This window comes from Acanthisitta chloris, unplaced genomic scaffold (genome assembly GCF_000695815.1).
Source record: "Acanthisitta chloris isolate BGI_N310 unplaced genomic scaffold, ASM69581v1 scaffold8080, whole genome shotgun sequence".
NCBI lineage: Eukaryota > Metazoa > Chordata > Aves > Passeriformes > Acanthisittidae > Acanthisitta > Acanthisitta chloris.
The window spans coordinates 12,245-30,294 of NW_008651027.1; the positions used below are offsets into that span (position 1 = coordinate 12,245).

The following is an 18,050-nucleotide window of genomic DNA, read 5'->3' on the forward strand; positions in this document are numbered from 1 at the left end:
ACAGCTCAACAGATTCTGCACATCTTCCAGAAGTGTTTCTTAGGACTGTTTAATTTTGTTTCCTGTGATCATTCATACAATTGTGGTTTTTAGAAGAATGTTTTCAGAAAGCAAATACCGTGCTATTCAAAACATATTGATTCCAGAAAAGTTCTACTGTTACTTGATAGCATGGATACTGAATTTTCCCATGAGAATCAACATAATAGAGGGATGCATGCAAGGACTTAGAGAATATACACAGTTGAAACACAGCAGGATATCTGTGGCATGAAGGATGGAAAGGCAGGGGCAAAAATCAATGTGTGCCTTTCAGAGGAAATGCTGGCTTTATAGAATAGATAACCACTCTGAAACCTTCAGCTGCTTCATCTATGAGACTGTACCCCTGATTGCTTGTCAACCCTCACCCTTGACTGGTTCTATTTTGCTTCATCTAAGACAATGCTATCAATTATGAGAATGTAACTCTTCAGAAAGAGACCAAATACTATATCAGAGTTCAGTCAAAGAAGTTCAGATCTTCTCAACAACTGAATGACGTGAAACGCTGCTTCATGTTCAGTCTGCCACTTCATCCAGGAGATGGAAATTGCAATGGGAAGATTTCACTGTCAGTATTCTTGTTATCTCTTCCTGAACAGCTAAATTTTCATTGACATCACCATCTTCCTCATATGAAACAAGACCATTCAAGTTTGAGGGGTGACAAAACAGAGTAATGATGATATTTGCCTGGTCAAGGTATTAAGAAGACAGGCTGGAAAACCAATGGACGAGTAGTATATTGCTGCAGTCACATCACAAATAGCTTTCAGAAACCACATGGCAAAGAAATAGGTTTTGATAACACTGATGGTGCTACTCAAACAGGAAAACACAGCCATCACCATGCATCTTATTTGACCAGTAGCCAAAGTGAGTTTTGAAAAGCTGCTATCAATGAACAGCTCATAATAAATTGTAGCTGAAAAAATAAAGAAAAAATTTAAATATATTTTTTGAGAAAACTGCAATCTGCTTAGGGACAATCTGGGCAGACTGGATATGTTGGATAAAGTATAAATTGTGAATCATAATTGTTCAGCTCTTGTTATAGTTTGGAAGTCTCTTAGGATTTAAAGCAAGCTGAACAACTGACAATCTTGGAGGAATTCAAGTGTGGTTTTATAATATCTGGTTCAATAGACTGAACTGGATCACTCTCACTAGCAATTATGTGTTTCACCAAGCATCTGGAAGCTTCATTGATGTTTATATTTTCCTGCAAGTGAAAGAGAAAGAGAGGTTGATTAGTCAATATTAATTAAACCATGCTGCATATTTCCTGTGCATAATTAAACTTTTATCTAGGCAACATCAAAAGTTTACTTCCCTTAATAAACAGCTTTCAAAAACTGACTGTATTAAATAATGCTTACTGGAGTTTTGAAGTTAGTTAATTTTTATATATCTAATGATTCATATCTCCTTTTAATTGTACACAGAACTGACTTTAAATTACCTCAATCTCTTGGTGATTTGATTGCTTCAATAAACTAAAAAAACAAATGCCAGAGGGATGTTGAAGACAGATGCCTGAAGTAAAGCTCCAGAGCCCATATTTCACTGCTTGAATAATGGTTACTCTGATTTCTAAATTGTTAATTACCTATTTGCAATTACACCATCATTAGCACTTATTTTTTAAAGCCCTTTCCACAGTTTCAAGATTTCTGTATACAATGCTCACAATGAAACCTGTGATGAACCAGATTCATTGAATAAATTATATAATATCAAGTTACTCACAAAACAATAAAAAAAGTTCTGTTATCACTTGGAGTCCTCCCTTATTTTTTGCTGAGGATGGCTTATCTCCAATGCATTGCTTTGAAGAGATATATCACCATTTGTTTCGTTTGCAGGACAAAAATTGTCACTCTAGGGGTTTAGAATGAAAGGTAAAGAACATAATTTCCTACATGTGCTTTACATCAATAGCATGTTTAACTTGCAGCAATCCTTACTCTGTTTGCAAAGTAAAGCTGAAGCAACTTGTTTGGTAAGACACAGCTCAGCACAGCATAAAAAATAAGCAGTAATACTGAGTAAGGAAATTTTTTTAATCACAGCCATCAGTATGTTTGGAATGAAAAGTCAGGTTGTCTGCCATAAAAGACACTGTTCTACTCTAACTATTGGCATTGGTTATTTATTTTTATGACAAGAGACAGAAACTTCACTGTAGCTTCAGTCTTCTAAGAAATTGTATTGCACACCCACATACATACATATAGAAATGCATATGAATATATATATATGTTTGTGTATATGCACACTACTCTTGCTCAATAAAGCTGATACTTTATTTACAACCTAAGATTACCCAGGCTTTCAAGCTCAATCCTTGAATCATACAATATTTTGGTTGGAAAGGACCTTTAAAAGCCATTTAGTCCAACTCCCCTGCAGTCAGCAGAGACATCTTCAGCTAGATGGGGTTGCTCCAATCCCATCCAACCTGAACTTGAGTATTTCCAGAGATGGGGCATTCTCCACCTCTCTGGGCAACCTGTGCCACTGTCTTGCCACCCTCATTGTAAAAAACTTCTTCTTTATATCTAATCTAAATAGAACCTCTTTTAGTTTAAAACCATTGCATCTTGCCCTTTGACAACATGCCATGCTAGAACACCCTCATTAAACTTCTTCTTTATATCTAATCTAAATAGAACCTCTTTTAGTTTAAAACCATTGCATCTTGCCCTTTGACAACATGCCATGCTAGAAAGTTTTTCCTCATCTTTCTTATAAGCCCCTTTGGGATACTGGAAGGAGCTAGAAGATCTCTCTGGATCTTTCTCTTCTTCAGGCTGAACAGCCCTAACTCTCACAGCCTGCCATTTTAGCGGAGGTGCACCAGCCTTCTTTGTGGCCTCCTCTGGACTTACTCCAACATGTCCATGTCCTTCCTGTGTTGGGAACTCCAGAGCTGAATGCAGCTCTCCAGGTAGGGTCTCAAGAGAGTGAGTAGAGGGGGAGGATCAGCTCCCTCAACCTGCTGGTCATGCTGCTTTTGATGCGGCCCGGGACAGGGTTGGCTTTCTGGGCTGCGAGAGTGCGTACGTTGCCGGCACGTATCCAGCCTCTCATCGACCAGCACCCTCAAGTGGCAGGGTTGCTCTAAATCAAGTCATTGCCCGGCCTGTATTGATGCTTGGGATTGCCCTGACCCAGGTGCAGCACTTTGCACTTGGCCTTGTTGAACTGCATAAGATTCCTATGTGCCCAGTCCCTCTGGCAATCTGAAGCCTGTTGTACTGAGGTCATAAACTAGCGATAAAAGAACTTCGTGTGCGTGTATCTGTAGAGAAGGTACACTTATATGAAGATCAAAAGCTAAGGGAATTCGGAGATGGTGGCTTTGTCTAATCCCCTTGAAATCAATGGCAAAGTTCCACAAATTGCATTGACCACACTTTTGCACCACAGCAAAGTGCTGAAATCTGGGTATTTAGATGAAAATGTTAATTAGTGCCAAATTTTCACAGGTTTCTTCAACTACACAAGTGAACTTGAATATTTTATCTGTAAAGAATATCAGTTGGTTGTAAAAACCCAAATCTTTAGACAAGCTGTTTATATCGTAACCCCTGGAAGGTAATAGAGAGCTGGGAATTGGCTCTGTACTGAGATGTTAAAATGCTGCTGTATCACATGGCTCTCTCAGACTAGACAAGCAAATTCCTCAAGCATGCACAAAAAGCATTTTCCATACCACTGTGAAATTTTATTAGAAGAAAAACAGACAATGAAAAATATCTCTCACTACTGCTTAGAAAGCTGAAGCCAAAACAGGATGGGTAAATGCAGAAAACTAGAAATGTGAAAAATATTTTGCCTTGTGTTTGCCTTTAGTAATGGACTGATGAGCATCTCAGTTTCTCTTTTTCTGCATTGCTCTTTCTCCTTTTGCTATTTCCCTGGTAGGTGTCTGCCCAGATCTACTGAATACCTGTGAAGTGGGATTCGGTACAGATAGAGATCATCCCCAGCTCTGGCCATGCCACCTGAAAAGGCTTCCTCTTTTGTTCCATCCACCTTCCTCCCTGCCAGGGCACCATCCCTCCAGATACACCTGCAGAATTTTATGTGACTGAGCTCTTACTTCTTCAAGTAAAATGTGCTGGTCTTTTGCTATTTAAAGTGTTTGCACTCCTGCAATTAACATTCTGCCTTTTGTTCTATATGAGAGGAAAGGAATGGCAAGCCCTGTTCTTAGTCAGTGTTGGATCAGATAGGTATTCTCATCCTGAACTGTCTAAGCTGTGTGGATAAAAATTTCTGCTGGGGTACAGAGGGATGAAGAGGGAAGGTGACCCTGGCAGACAGCTCAGATGTTTTTGAGTTTGTGTCTAGCTCCAGCCTTCTCCTGTGGTTCAGATGACAACTGGTACATGGCACAGATGACAAGTGACATGTTAAGTCACCTGCTGCAAGGAGACTGTGCTCACACCAAGGAAGCAACTCCTGCTCTCTCAGTTCTATGCCTTGACCACTTCCTTTCTGGCGCTACTATTGCCTTTTGTTACAACCCAAATCCTATGGTGTTCTAGGTCTGCAGATCAGACATTGCTGTACTCTGGTCTGACTAATGAAATATTGATTTCTGCACCTCTTCTCCTATAGTGATTTTTGCAAAAGAAAAATCAATATTCTGCTAGGTAGAGAAGCAGCTGCAGACAGTAGAAGGTGATCTGCTATCCAAACACACACATCCAGAGACCTGGTGATTTTAGAGAGCAGGAGCTGTTGAATGGCAATCAAGGGGACAAAAGAGAAAAAGGGGAAGATGAAAATCCACTCACCAAATACAAAGAAACCAACAATCAGAGTGTAAGACTGGACAGAGAGAAATAATCACAGACACTCTAATTATGGTATTGATAGATGGAAACATCCCCAGTTATTATTATTACATAAAATTAATTATGTTTCAAAAAAGAAAGAAAATATAGGTGAGACAGAAGAGTGAAATCATGTCTTTCAGTGTGTCTCTATGTTGAAATGCCTTAACCGTCATCTCCCTTATGACATTTGTTCTACAAAAAAACCACCACTGGAATTGTAATGATTGCTGCAGTTCAGAATTTTTTCTTTCTCCTTTCCTCTTCCTCTTCCTCTCCTCTCTTCTTCTCCTGTTTTGTTTATAATAACTGCCTTTAACGTTCTGAGTAAATTCTTTAGGTCATAGTAGGGGCCTACTCTGCCTCCTCAGAGGAGCTACTTCTGAACAAGATGTCCAGGCATTATCTAGCTCCTGGCATGGTACTGGATGCACCTGTAGTGCTTGTTATCCAGCCTCCTCTGAGGTCACATTTACCTTCACAGTTCTCCAAACACAGTGGAAGCTCTGTCTCCCTATATTACTTATAAGGCTGCTATTACTCAGCACTGCATCTTTGATGTGTTTATCTACACAGCAGCTTTCTCTGATAGGAAAATGCTGCTATGGCCATTTATCAAACAGAGAAAAAGCAGAGTCATAAACAGAGGAAACTACATGAAACTGGTCCAACACATGGTGCTAGCTGGACAGTGGGAGATGGCATAATTTGAAGTCTTCTTATGATAAGGTAGGGATGCAACACTTTTCTTTCCCAAGGCTCATGGGAGAGCTTTTACTGCAAGACCATAAATAATCTTACCCGTATTATGGCATCTTTGTTGCTATCAGTCCTCTCTTCCTGCTTTTGCTCTACTTCTTATATTGCCAACCCTTTCCTGGGCATCTCCCCTTGACCTGTCCCTTGAGGTGCCTAGCCCATTTTCTGTGTGCCTCAGTAAGCCCCAGCATCTGTAAGACACTATCACAATCAGTGATGCAAGAGCTGAGCTGTGAATCCAGCACTAAGTGACTTACCCTGCATCAACCTGACAATGTCTGCCAGAGCAAGGACCTAAAAACTGCTCCTGTGATGATGTCTGACTACTTGAGCCAGTCTTTCTCTTGACCTCATCAAGAATGAATGCAAAAGTGAAAATCAGCATATGCTACTCTTTATTCTAGTACCAAATAAAGCAAGGCACAGAAAATAACTCTGAGCAATCTCTGAAAACCAGAAAAGAACACTGGAAGACAGAAATGAAATTACAGTTTGCTTTGTAGATTGATCTCATTCAAATGTATCTTTTCTAAGGGCAGTTTTATGGAAAGCATAGCAACTCAGGGCAGGGAAGGAGAGTTGCATTATTTAAAACCTTTGAACCCATTGCTATGGGAAATAATGCCATAGCCTTGTAAGAAACAATCAACTGAAGGGAAAATAAATACATTATTGAACGTGACTCAAATCAGTACACTAACTCAGCAAGCTTCTTTGCATTCTGGATTGCCTTCCTCCTTATCTGTCATCTCTACTGCAGATGCAGAACATTAACATTTAGGGCATTCCATTTTAATATATGAAACAAATCCCCACAGATTAGACTGCTTCTTACTTCTTTACAGAAGACAAAAGGTTTTTCCTAATTTTAAGGGTCTGTCTCACTTCCAGATGAAATTTTTCTCTCTTTGCCATGCAGATATCTTAGATTTGTCTGTCTGGTTGTTTTCTGGTATAAAACTGCTCTCTTTCTACACTGATAGTTTCTTCCTCTGACCGAATCTGACACTTCTGAGTCTTACCCTGAAAGTCAGGGTGATCAACAATGTGTATGCAGGCATAGCTACCTAACCAAGGCACTTGGGGAGGTTTAAATCAGCACCACTTAGAGACGTGACCTTAGACTACTGCTACTGGAGTTGAAGAAAATTGGCTTCCCAGAAGTAAACATTTACATATTGCAAAATATTCAGATATTAGATGGGAGCCTAGTGAGAAGCACATAGCTTCCACACTTTATTTCCATAATGCACTAAAAACCAGGAGCAGAGAAATGACTTTCAAGATGTTTTAACCTTCAGTCCCCTGGAGCTAGCAGTCTGAGGGGATAGCTCCACACACTCCCTTAGCAGAGCTCCCTTGGAAACCTCTGGCAGCAGAGCCTTATTAAGATGGTGTGCTGTATTGCTGTGGTTGTATTTCTTGGGAAATGCAACCATACATGTTAAAAGCCATCCGGATGCATGAACATGAAATTCATGGAAGTGAACTGCTGTGACTGCAACTCTGAGAACAAAATAATTTCTGTGATTGAGTTCTTATGGCTGGTTGGATATTCTGCAACCAAATTATTTCACTAAATGACCTTCCATCAACAATTTTCCGATACTGTGAATTTCCAGTTTTGAGACAACACTAAGTAACATATTTCATAAAAGCAATCCAGAGAGCTACAGGGCAGCTCTAATACCCATAGGATAATCTGAATCAACTGCTTTTAGTTACAGGAAACAAACTCTGCAGAGGATTCTGAACAGAGCAACTGTATATCTGAAATGAAAGCTTCTGCCTTAGGTGTCAGCTTCATTTCTCGCTTTATGGCAGAAGCTGAAGTATTTTCTAAGGCTCTGTGCAGTGAGATTGGTCAGACTTTGCTTTGAGTGAATTAAAAAGACAATGTAAAAACCTACACATCTCTAACTGGGTCTGGCAGTCTCAAATACATTGCTTTGGTTTCAGTTACCAGATCAGCAGATTAGCTGAAGTGTCAACCTAATTCAAATACATGTCCAAACCCTGTTTGTCTTTATGGAAATCAGAACTACCTCTCCTGTTCCTCTGCAAGTTTACTGCATAGCTTGCTTTTTTCATCTTTCATAATAATTGTCCAGTCAGAAGAACTGAAGAGTTTGTGATTTAAACAAGGACTCATAGAGCTTGGTTTCTTCACAGTGCTCACTGGTAAGATATGTGGAACAAATGTCCTTGCTTCATGAAAGAAAAGGCTGGATCATTGGGGAGAGTGACTTTCTGAAGATAATGCAGCAGATCAGTGGCAAAGAGGATTTCTGATTGCTAGTCCAGCATTTGGGCACTATGGGGAGTTGGAACTAGGTGATCTTTAAGGTCTCTTCCAACCCAACTATTCTATGATTCTATGACGACACACTGTGGGCTGCCTGTCAGACAAAAGCTGGAGAAAGGACATTTTATTATCCACATTTCTGAGAAGAGGAAAGATTCTATAACTTTTTCCTGGTCCAAATAGGATGTGTTCAAATAGCCCAGAGACTCAGTTTGCTCATCAGTCTCCAGGCCATGATGTTCAGCAGACAAGCAGCTGCGTGCTTATACTTGGTAAGGATCTGAAAAGCACAGCTACCAGCCTTTCTAGACAATTTGGACAAAACGTGAATGTCTTGTCACCTAATTCTGTCTTGCTGACATCAGAATTACAGCTGGGAAAATTAGAACTTGGGCATAACCACAGCACAGCCATGGCTGGCCATAAGGTATTTCAAGTTATTTCTGAATTAGGTACTTTGGAGCAAATTTAGTTTTGCCTGACTTGTCTGTTTTGTTGCACAAGTTCCATTTTCATTATAAAGTGATAATAAGCTTGAAATTGCTGCTTTTCTAATCTAAGTCAAAAGCTCACCTCTTTGAACTAGGAATGGTGGTGAAAACAGTTTAAAGGCTTGGAAATATGAGTAGAGCTCTCAGCTGCTCTGGCCATGTGCTGGATAATTAAATGTGTGACAGGAAGGAGAAATTTCCTTCCCTTAAAAGAATGAATCTTTCACAATAGTTGTGGTCATGAAATTTATTAAAGAATTTACTATTAAGGGTTATTTTTTGACTATCTGGGGACCTGCCTTTCAGACTGCAATCAATATGAGTGAACTAAATGTGCATATATAAAAGAAACCACTGGATATATGGTGATAGTTTAACTTGTGACTATACTGCGTGGTGGTGTTGCCCAGTAAAGCTCTTCTTACACAGCACAAATTCTTCTATATTTGTAGATGGCAAAAAATTGGAATAGGCTGAGCATTTCCTTCAGATTAATGTAAGAATCAAAACTAATACATTAGGTGGCTCAAATGTTTTATATTGGAGTAGTTAACTCACAAAAAACAGCACCAGGGAATAATACAGTCGTGTTTTTTTGGTGTAATCTGCCAGTGCTACAGACAAGAATTTAAAACCATTGACAGCTTGAAATATGGTAGGTACATATAGCATGCCACTTTCTGCAAGGCAACCAGAATGAAAAGATGTTATTTTTATAAGTAATCACCTTTGTTTTTCCAAAATGCATAAATCATATTCGGTTTGCTCTGAAGGCTATAACATTTCCAAGCACATCTCCAGAAAACCTCCAGAGATCTAATTATTCCAGAATACCGCAAAAAGAGAGTTATTACTTGTTTGAACTGCTAAAACTGCTAGCTGCAATGTGATGACTTCTCTGGCAGTGTTATTCTGCTTTAGAAAAGAGTTGCTGTTCTCTACAGCAAACATAGTTAGGTATTTATTCTCCCCAGACCCAAGTTCAATTATTTAATATGCCATAGGCTGAAAGAATACCAGGTACATATAACATCCAATATTTTAAAATAGCAGTAATAATAACTTTTGTTTAGGAAAAAGAAAAAAAAAGCATAGGTTTTAGTGCAGAACTTAGACCAAGTGGGGAAATTACTCTGATCTAACTTTGCATAAATGTTGTGATTCAACCATCTTCTTTGCATCATTTGAAAGTCAAGAGCCTCCAGTTCTCAGTGGAAATCAGGTGTAGGGATTACAGAAAAACATATCCTAGCCTCTGGTCTATAGCAACAGAGAACAGTCTGATAAGTCGTGTCCTCAACTCTCACTGCTCCCTTTGCAGTGGCTTTTGAAGAAAAGTTTTCTCAAAGCTGAATTTCTTTCTGTTCCTACATGACTGAACTGGAAATCTGAGGACTGCTTGGGTTTCTGAGTTAAATAGACTAAGAAGAATCTAGATATCTCCTTTGTTTAAAAATAACTCAAAATCTTAATTCTATGTGGCTTACAGAAACCAGGAAAACTTTTCCTCTGTTGTGACTTTTTTAAACTTTATATGTCCTTTATACTTCCATAATTCTGCTCAAGACTGGCTTCATCGTCACAGCAAAACCTCTCTGTGACCTTTGAAATTGTTTGTACATTAATTTTCTGTCATGACTTGCAATGCCCTTGGCACAATAAATGTGATTGTCCTTTTCAAGAAGTGGACAGCTGCTTGCTGGGAACTGGTGTATGGAATTCATGGTACAGTTTCCTTTCTCATAGGCCAAAGAGTAGTGACCAGCTGCATGACTTTGCTAATCCAAACCTAGAATAATGAAACTATGGTCCTGTATCCTTTAAACAATGGTGAACCCTGTTCCCTGACATTCTCTTTGAAAGTCTTTTAGATGCAAGAATTTTAAAACAATTCATTTCTCTCCACATGATTTTTGTGGTGGTTTTTCCCTCAGGCCTTGATTTTCAGTGAACTAGTCCTTGTCCCCAGGAAATGGAGATACATGTACATATCAGAAATGAAGAAAAAGTAATTCTGAAGAAAACAGCCATACACGGTGTTACATATCACTCATGAACTGGATCCCAGATACTCACAACCAGGAGTTTCATGTTAATTGTGGCATGAAAGACAATTAGAAACGTAATAGAATATTGTAAAGGACCAAAATATGTAATCCCTGTAACAGTAGTTTGTCTCGTAATAATCCCCTAATTCTCCACATCTTCTACTGGCATTTGCCATTCCAAATCCTTCACTCTCTGGTTTTGGTTTGGGTTTTTGGTTTGGTTTTTTTCCCCTGGAATAGTTAGCCTTCTGCCATAATTATAATGAAGTAAGATATCTTCTCCTCTTTCATAAACCAGAACTAGATACCGTTCATAGTAAAACGTAGGTTATCCTGAAGAGGAACACTGGATTGTCTTGGTCTCACCCCACACAGATTGGCAGAATTCAAACCAGGTGCTGCACATGCAGGAATGAGAAGTACCATGTTTGTGGAGCAAGATAATTGACACACTGACCTAGACCAAAATTTTGTCTTAAAAATGGCATTTTAAAGAAGCAGTTACTAGATCTGAGACCCATTCAGTAGGAAAGCAAAGACACTAATCATGAAGACATAGAATCAGAGAATCAGAGTATGGTTTGGGTTGGAAGGGACCGGTACAGGTCATCCAGTCCAACCCCCCTGCCATGGTCAGGGACATCCTCAGCTAGATCAGGTTGCCCATAGCCTCATCCCATCTGGCCTTGAATGTTTCCAGCAATGGGGCATCTACCGTCTTTCTGGGCAACTTTTTCCTGCGTTTCACCACCCCTATCATAAAAAAATCGTTCCTTATATCTATTCTAAATCTACCCTCTTTTAGTTTAAAACCATTACCCCTTGTCCTGTCACAACAGGCCATACTGAAAAGTGTGTCTCCATATTTCTTATAAGCCCCTTTTAAATACTGAAAAGCTGCAATCTCAGCCCAAAGCTCATGCAATGCTTGAGGCAGTCAAGGACATGCTGCTATTCACCCGCTGTTACTTCTGCTGATTACAAGTGAAACATCTTCTAAATAGTAATGCTTAAAGAAGGTGTCAAGACCGGAAAAGTAAAATGCAAATACACACCCCAAAGTCCTTAAGTAACTTACATAAAGTGCTTAAAAGAAATTAAACAATCAAATGCAGCATTTTGGCTTTCAGTCTATTAACAATCTAGGTCAAACCAGAACTATACTGTTTACACTTAAAACATCCAAAAGTTCCCCAGAGCTGTTAATGATGACACCAGCTTTCATAATAGGAGAATACAATAAACACAATATCCATTGAATTGTTGTGTTCAAATCAATATTTCACATGCCAGCTCTTCAAATTTCACATGCACTGAGATTATATGAGAAATCTCAAATTGTTATACAGGGCCACTGTACCTTGGGCTTTTATAATCTTAAAGTCCCAGTGCCCCTTCTGATTTTTATTGCAATTTTCCAGGCACTCAGGAAGTCTGCACCAAGGCAAAGAATTGAACCTCAGAGAAGCTCATTCAGCACTTTGACCACTGATATTTCCTTCCTTCCCAGATATGTGATGTTTATGAAAAGGCCTTTGAACAAGCTCTACAATAGACTGACTTTATTTCTGGAATCTAAGACAATAAAGCTATTGTCTCAAATCAGCATTTCTCAGGCAAAGTGGTGATATAAATATTCAGAAATAATATTCATAGTTAAGAATGATAAAAACTATCCTCATATCATTCATAAGAGGTAACGTTTATGCCTTGCCTAAGGCCATCTTCCTCCCCAGGTTATTACGCAGCAAGCTGTTGAATGGTTACATACTTTACTGCTGGCCCATCGTATTAGGGCAACTGCATTTCAGAATGTTGCACATAATTTGCTTTGCAGTAAAAGGCCTAAAAGAAATAGAAATTTAGAAATTTAAAAATTCCCCTTTCAATAATTCCACCAAGAGAGGAGCTTTGAAAGGTAAACATTTTGATTGCATGAACTAATTTAGGAACTGACTTCTCTGTACTCAGAAACATTTAAAAAGAAATGGAAATATTACCTTGGCTGATGTTTCAAACCAGCCCACGAACCCATTCTCTTTGCAGAACTGATCCATCTTGATGCCGTTGTTCATAAGAACATCTATTCCCTGGTCACATTTGTTTGCTAATAGGACTGTCGGCACAGGTTTGCCATTTGGAAGAACCAACTTAGAGTCCAAATCCTCTTTCCATTTTGTCACTGCTTCAAACGTTGCAGGTCTTGTAACATCAAAGACAATAAATGCCCCCATGGCCTCTCTGTAATATACCCTGGTCATGTTTCCAAATCTTTCCTGTCCTGTGATGAAGAAAGTAGGAGGGGGGGAAAAAACACCACCTTGTAAAAATCAGTGTTTCCAATCTAGATCAGTATTTCACATAGCAGGCTTTCTAAGAGAACATTAGTGAGGGCAGGACTTCATTTTGTAAGTCTCGGGGAAACTACACTTTATAATTTGACTAGTTTGTATGAAAATGCAAGAGAGTATATCACAAAAAAAGGAATTCTCAAGCAAACATCCATGGAAATTAAATAACTATGTCAAGCTTGAACTTCAGTGTGTGGTCTTCTTGCTGCTAGGTTTCTTGGTCTGTGGAGAGTACTATGAATCTTGGTGTATATTATAGGACTTCAAACAAGAGTGAAAAAAAAATCTAGATACCAGATCCTTGATGCTATGGCATTTTGTGAGAAACATCTAACACAACTGAACTGATCATGCATGAAGAGGGTCCTGTATATGCTCATGTAAGTGATAACCAGCAGTAACACAATTTAGCTCTGGAGCCATACCAGGTATTAGAGTCATTACAAACTTACTTTTACTGACAAACTAAAACAAAGAGGTGAGGAAGGTGAATTTAAGCCTTATAAACATTGAAAACATTCTAAGAAATAGCACAGCAGTAGCAATATGAAGAACAGTATTGCTCCAGTGAAAAGACCCAGGAGGAGACATTTCATACTAGATCTTTTCAGAAGCTTTCTGCTTTAAGTTGCTGAATTCAAAGTGTATTCTGGGAAGTTATTTAGAGTATTTTTGTGACTACCAATATATTATTATATTCAAACATGAACAATTGTAAATAGCTATCATTTTATATGAATAACAGTATGAAAATTAGCACACTTGACATCAAGATGTGGCATGTTAATCAGCTGGGTTTGTTAACATATCTGCTGTTTTCACAGGAACTTTGAAAAAATAAATTACATAGAATTTTTTGTGAAGAGTAAAAATAGAATTTCCATTGATGTCTACTGTTGAGCTGTGATCCAAAAGAGAATTATAAACTCCTGAAACACATCATAACAACAGCAGCCTTTAAGCAAGACAACTCTTGTATATGTTTCCATGGCTTGGAAAAAGTGTTATGAAAATAGAAACATTCAATGGAAACCAGTTCCTAACGTTATTTTCTCAAGGTGGGTAATTTTGAGTAGGTTAGGAAGACTAGAAGATTGGCAGTCTGCCTCTGACCATGCTGGGCTTCTAGACTGTGCAGTTTCATTTAATGCATATAGCACTGAATCCACTTATGGGGAAACACCATTGGTTTATGATGTTTATCTTTGGTTTCATGCACTAACTGTGTCAGCAAGGAGAAAGTCATTCACATGATACAGAAACCAAACTGGAAGTCTGTCTTCTCCAAATTCATGTTAGATTTTTTTTAACCTTAAACAAACACTGTGCCCCATTGACAAAGCAAGATAGAAGTAGATTATTTTGGGGAACTAAGAGGTCATATTGAAAATTTCTTATGATTATGTTTTATTAAAATGTCTTATGATTCTTATCAGTGGGCTAATCAGATGAATGGCTAAGTCATGTGCTATTCAATAATCTCCTTGTTGAGCAATTTTTTTCATCTGCAAGAAGGTGCCTTCAAACAAAAGTCAAGGTCTGATTAGAAACACAGCAGTGAGGCAAGCAGCAACATATGCAGTTAATTTTTGATGGATATTGTATTTCAGTGATAATTTATGCTTTTCATGCAAAGTTCTTGAGACACTCACATTGTAGATTATATAAGAACAGCTAAACTTGGGCCTCACACATATTTATTGGGACACAGATCTCTAAGATGGGTGGGACACGGTGTCATGAATTAAATTATCCATTTGCAGCATAAAATGATTCATCACAAAGCTACTAGAATGATAAAAGGCTCTTATGTTGTGATATTCTGCCTAGTAGTGATCCCACAAAGTTCTGACAAATAGTATGACACTGATTCCTCCTCTTACTTCCAGCTGCTTTTGCAGATACACAGGATTTTCACTGCACAGAAAAGCCACATGTTTGTAAAAGCAGCAGGACAGGGCTCACCAGTTTCTGTCATCAGTCACTTTAAGAAAGAGAAAGAATGAAGCTGCTGGATGGATAAGTGCCTAAACTCTTTTTCAAGTGGTCTTTTCCCCATCAATTAAAATTAATATATTAATATACTTGGCAAAAAGACATTATTCAACTTTGAATGGAAAAAGAAGTGGTTTATTAACCAGAGTTTTAGTTTTATGTAATTTGCATAATGACTTGACTTTCATTCATGTAGTGAAAAAAAGTGATCTCTAAATTTGCATTGTGCTTGGAGAGCTAAATAATCTGTCTAAGGATCCAGGAGAACTCTTTTCCACAGATTCTCCCTTATGTGAACAAAATCCTACATTAAGAGACGAGATTCCTAAAACTTTTTCGTTTAGCACAATTACTCATAAAAGTAAGGACTGTTTGATGTATTAAAGATGTCAGAATCTGGCCTTAGGTTATCAGCAATCCTATGGCTTAGGCAGTAATTAGGCTAGAAAATAGATCAACTATTAGGTATTCAGTGGTATCTCACAGGCAACCTTGAACACTAGAATTGGCTTTACTGCAAGAGAGACTGGGGAAGATGGGTTTTGCTTTTTCACTGGAAAGGTCAGAAACTTGTGAAATATTTGTTTGATCTGGCCCATTGTACTTTACTGCACCCTTTGCCAGGCCACTGGCATTTGGCATCAAATCCCACAAGCCCAATGGCCTTTGCCCACTCAGATGGTGCCTTATGTTGGGATTTATCAGCCCAAATTTAGGTTCCAAAAAAATAACCGGGAGTATCTAAGATTAGAGTCCCTTTGTATTCAGGGACTGAGAAGACATGTCTAACTGTTAAATCAGATGACTTCTACCCAACTTTGCAGTTGAGATCAAGGTGAAAAAGCAAGAAGATTTCCTCTAGAGAGAAGGACTCCCTGTCTGAAGGACAGCTGCCTGCATATTTGTCCTAATCTCAGCAACATCTCTGCAGCAGGGACAGGTATCAGTTCATGGGCTTAAAGCAATCAACAGCAGAATTCTCATAGTTTATAAAAATGCACCCCACATAAATTTGTAGAGAAATATATAATTTTCACTAACCACTGTTATCTCTGATAAAGCTATATAAACTAATGATAAAGTACTAAAACTTAAATAATTTCCAGCTTCTCACCCACAGCATCTGAAGTATGATGCAAGTTAAACATTGATTAAAACACCCTAATGCCCAGTTTTACAATGGGATTTACTTCTTGCCACTGTCCCTCATCCTAAGAGACAAATGCTTCTGGGTACCCCCATGCTTTACAGAGAGCATTTAGCCAACACTGGAAAGCTGGAAATAGTGGAGATTTAAACATTTTTACCTTTCACTTCAAAGCAAGTTTCAGATTGTTCACAGCTGAATTCAAATCATTGTCTTTACAGATTGAAATTTAAGCAATCCTTGAGGTGGTGTTCACCACCCCAGACTGTGGAAAAGCAGGCTGTCAGCAGGATCTGGCCCAAGGATCCCACCACAAATCTATACAGAAATAAAACCCTCACAGCAAGGGACTTATTTATGTTTGCAGAACAGTAATTTCAAGGTAACTTAGCTTAGAAATCACCATGACTATCTTATTTATGCATATGTACTGCAATGCTTAGCAGCCACTAAAAGCCTAAAACTCTGAGGACATGCTGTGCCTGGCAAAAGTGAACAGTCTGCTTACTCCTTCTGCAGTATAACAGTCTTAAAAACTTTACAACTGCAGAAACACTTGCCTATATCTGTGCAAATACTGCTGTTTCCAAAGGTGAAGGTGGCAAGGAAAGGAAATGAATCTGTTCTTTCTCCACTGGTATTGTCTCTAAAGCATTAGTCCAACTCTTTATGAGATGAGAACCATCCTTGTAAAAGCAAAGCAACATATTTTTGGTAGCAGTGAATAATCCAGCCCACAAATACACAGCAAGGGTGAGAACCTGGATGCTGAGATGGCTGTGGAAAAGGAGCAAGGAAAGCTCTGATGTGCTGCTCTCTGCTGCACTCAGATCTTCTCCTTGCAGTTAATCTGCAGCTAAAGCTGGTCTTCAGAGAAATGTCTGGGTTGTGTGGGCACGAAACACAGACAGCAGTATGGAGAGCAGACTTGCAGAGAAAGGAATAGCAAATACACCAGATCTGCTGTCTGAAATAGCTGTTTTCTTCAGAAGCAGTGTGCCAGCCTACAGCTGCAGGGACACCCCCATCCACAGCATCCTTGTGCAAAATACAATTAAGAATTTCTTTTAAAGCTTTCCTTCCAACAATCTGTTAACAAATTTAAAGAATACTCACACAGAGGCAGCAGAAAAGATAAGGAAACCACGACAGAAATTGACTGAGAAGCAAGATTTAAAGTTGTATGACACAGCAGTGGAGGTAATGGCACACTTTGACAGGAACATCAAAACTGATAATTTGGGACATTTAGCAAAATAAAATAGAAATTAAAGACAAGGAAAATTTTGTCATGTATATCTCCTACCACACACAATACTAAAAATTCAATTGCTTCAAACTTAGGCACTTACTTGAGTCAGACATAAATTCATAGATTTTAATTACAGTGTGCTGTTACAGATATCATTAATATCATAAACCATGAAATTTAGTCCAATTATTCCTGCCTAACACCCATAGCTTCAGGAATATATTATTTGCTAGAGACCCTGTCTTAATGTGACAATGTGTGATGCAGAGTCTACCTTATCCCTGAAGTAATTTTTCAAATGCTTAGTTATCCTCATTCAGCATTTCTCTCATCTAAATAAATGCAGTTTCAGAATTTAGCTAATAGATCTTATTATAGTTTTGTTTATCAAATTAAAAATAAAAATAAAACAGAAAATATGTTACAGAATTATTAACTGCATTTAACTATGAAATTAGATGGCACCAGATGAACAAATTTGCTTTTTCTTCTCATGTCTGGTGAGGGTAAACTGCTTGGTCCTACCACAGCTGGAATATGTCACTCCTTCAATGAAGTCACCATGTATATAAATCCTACCAATAATGTAGATAAGCTTGACACTGGTTTTACTCAAAACATTTTTGAGAAAAGTATTTCTAGATTGTTACACAATTTACTACCCACTGATCCACAGTGTGAAGTGCAAGGAAGAGTACACATATGATTTGTGCTAAGTTCATTGGCTGTATAATGGAGGGGAAAGAGGATGTAAGAGCTAAAATTATACCTGATATCTAAATATATACATACATATATAAATATGTATTCATA

General features: G+C 38.4%; 1 protein-coding gene across 1 annotated transcript in view; it reads right to left on the reverse strand.

Moving 5' to 3' along the window:
• Nucleotides 1-1,033: 1,033 nt before the first annotated feature.
• The window catches only part of RAB38 (RAB38, member RAS oncogene family), a 19,348-nt gene continuing 2,331 nt past the window's right edge, over nt 1,034-18,050 (reverse strand). Inside the window, exons 2-3 of the mRNA XM_009071336.1 lie at nt 12,493-12,773; nt 1,034-1,264 (exon numbers count right to left, since the gene is read on the reverse strand). Of these exons, the coding sequence (XP_009069584.1) occupies nt 1,112-1,264; nt 12,493-12,773 (434 nt within the window). The 3' untranslated portion in view covers nt 1,034-1,111. The remainder of the gene's footprint in view (nt 1,265-12,492; nt 12,774-18,050) is intronic.